Raw genomic sequence first — 2,106 nt, 5'->3', positions numbered from 1 at the left:
TTTTTTGGCTGGGTACAGTGAAGTTTATTGATGGTGCACGACAAGGTAGGGCTCCCTCAGCCTCTCCCCTTCTTCAGGGGGTCTGGGATGGAAACTGGAGGTAAGGAGATTCTCAGTGTGTTAGGGGTTCAATTTGGGAAAAGGACTCCCCAATAGCTGAGGGCCTCTCTTCTTGCTGGGGCTGGTGGTCCAGGGGGCTCTTACTCCTTGGAGGCCATGTGGACCATGAGGTCCACCACCCTGTTGCTGTAGCCAAATTCATTGTCATACCAGGAAATGAGCTTGACAAAGTGGTCGTTGAGGGCAATGCCAGCCCCAGCATCAAAAGTGGAAGAGTGGGTATCACCGTTAAAGTCGCAGGAAACAACCTGGTCCTCAGTATAGCCCAGGATCCCCTTGAGGGGGCCGTCCAATGCCTGCTTCACCACTTTCTTAATGTCATCGTATTTGGCAGCTTTCTCCAGGCGGCAGGTCAGATCCACAGCCGACACATTGGGGGTAGGGACACGGAAGGCCGTGCCAGTGAGCTTCCCATTCAGCTCAGGGATGACCTTGCCCACAGCCTTAGCAGCACCAGTAGAAGCAGGGATGATGTTCTGGGCAGCCCCTCGGCCGTCACGCCACAGCTTCCCAGAGGGACCATCCACGGTCTTCTGGGTAGCAGTGATGGCATGGACTGTGGTCATGAGTCCCTCCACGATGCCAAAGTTGTCATGGATGACCTTGGCCAGGGGGGCCAAGCAGTTGGTGGTACAGGAGGCATTGCTGACAATCTTGAGGGACTTGTCATACTTCTCATGGTTCACACCCATCACAAACATGGGGGCATCCGCAGAAGGGGCAGAGATGATGACCCTTTTGGCTCCACCCTTCAAGTGAGCCCCTGCCTTCTCCAAGGTAGTGAAGACACCAGTGGACTCCACAACATACTCAGCACCAGCATCACCCCATTTGATGTTGGTGGGATCTCGCTCCTGGAAGATGGTAATGGTCTTTCCATTGATGACAAGCTTCCCATTCTCAGCCTTGACTGTGCCTTTGAACTTGCCATGGGTGGAATCATACTGGAACATGTAGACCATGTAGTTGAGGTCAATAAAGGGGTTATTGATGGCGACAATATCTACTTTGCCAGAGTTAAAAGCAGCCCTGGTGACCAGGCGTCCAATACGGCCAAATCCGTTCACTCCGACTTTCACCATCGTGTCTCAGGGTCGTGCTGGCACTGCGCAGGAAAATGCGGCTGTCTGTCGAACGGGAGGAGCAGAGAGCCTCCAGGTTCATTTTTATATTTCCTGCCCCAGTCCTAGAATCAGCCATTTCTCCAAGGAGCTGTAGTTCCTTTCATTGAAGAATGGTATTAGAAACCAAAGTCTGGGTACTGGGTATGCTTGTTGCTATTGGGTTGTCATTGTTTCTAGACCCTCTCAGCTGGGAGAGCAAATAAATATATGTTTGTCTACTACCACATGTATGCATATATATATATATTTTTCTACATATAATCATCTATCTATATTAAGTTAAACATGAGTTCAAACTGTTGTCTCTCTCCAATTCTAATCTATTACTACATGGATCATTCTAGCCACCTCTCTGTGCTTATCTGTAAATTCTCACTCCAACAATGAGAAACCTGGCTTCTATCATCTGCCATTCATTTGCTTAGACATGATGGTTTCATTTTGGATGTCAGGCCCTACACCTGAAGTGCTTAGATTCTATCTGGTGACAGTTGGACAGAATCCTCTATTGTCACCTAGATCAGAGCCTGTATCGATTCCCAGAGCAGGCCAGCCTCTCCTTACTGCCCCTTCCTGATTTATCCCACACCACAGGCATACTATCTACCGCTGATGACTTTCTAGCCAAAAAAAAAAAAGAGGGCCCGGGTATTCTCTACTCCATGAAGGGTTCTATTAAAGTTCAAGGTCCTCACCCTACCAAAGGCCAGTTGGACTCAACGCTTCTTTCATTATGAGCTCCTCTCCCCCTTGTAAGGGATTTTATTTTTGTTTGTTTGTTTTGGTTGTAAGTCACAGAAACCCAACTCTACTAGCTTACAAAAAGGGAATTTATTGACTCACATAACTGAAAAGTACAAAC

General features: G+C 48.4%; 1 protein-coding gene across 1 annotated transcript; it reads right to left on the bottom strand.

Moving 5' to 3' along the window:
* Positions 1–174: 174 nt before the first annotated feature.
* Positions 175–1,272, bottom strand: LOC109395142 (glyceraldehyde-3-phosphate dehydrogenase-like). Its single transcript, XM_019665978.1, has one exon. The coding sequence runs from the start codon at positions 1,200–1,202 to the stop codon at positions 201–203; it is 1,002 nt and encodes a 333-aa protein (XP_019521523.1). The 5' UTR covers positions 1,203–1,272; the 3' UTR covers positions 175–200.
* Between the last annotated feature and the right edge of the window lie 834 nt (positions 1,273–2,106).

Source organism: Hipposideros armiger, unplaced genomic scaffold (assembly GCF_001890085.2).
Source record: "Hipposideros armiger isolate ML-2016 unplaced genomic scaffold, ASM189008v1 scaffold_457, whole genome shotgun sequence".
NCBI classification, from domain to species: Eukaryota; Metazoa; Chordata; class Mammalia; order Chiroptera; family Hipposideridae; genus Hipposideros; species Hipposideros armiger.
The sequence above is the reverse complement of the archived record's forward strand: the minus strand, read 5'-3'. Positions and strand labels throughout refer to the sequence as shown.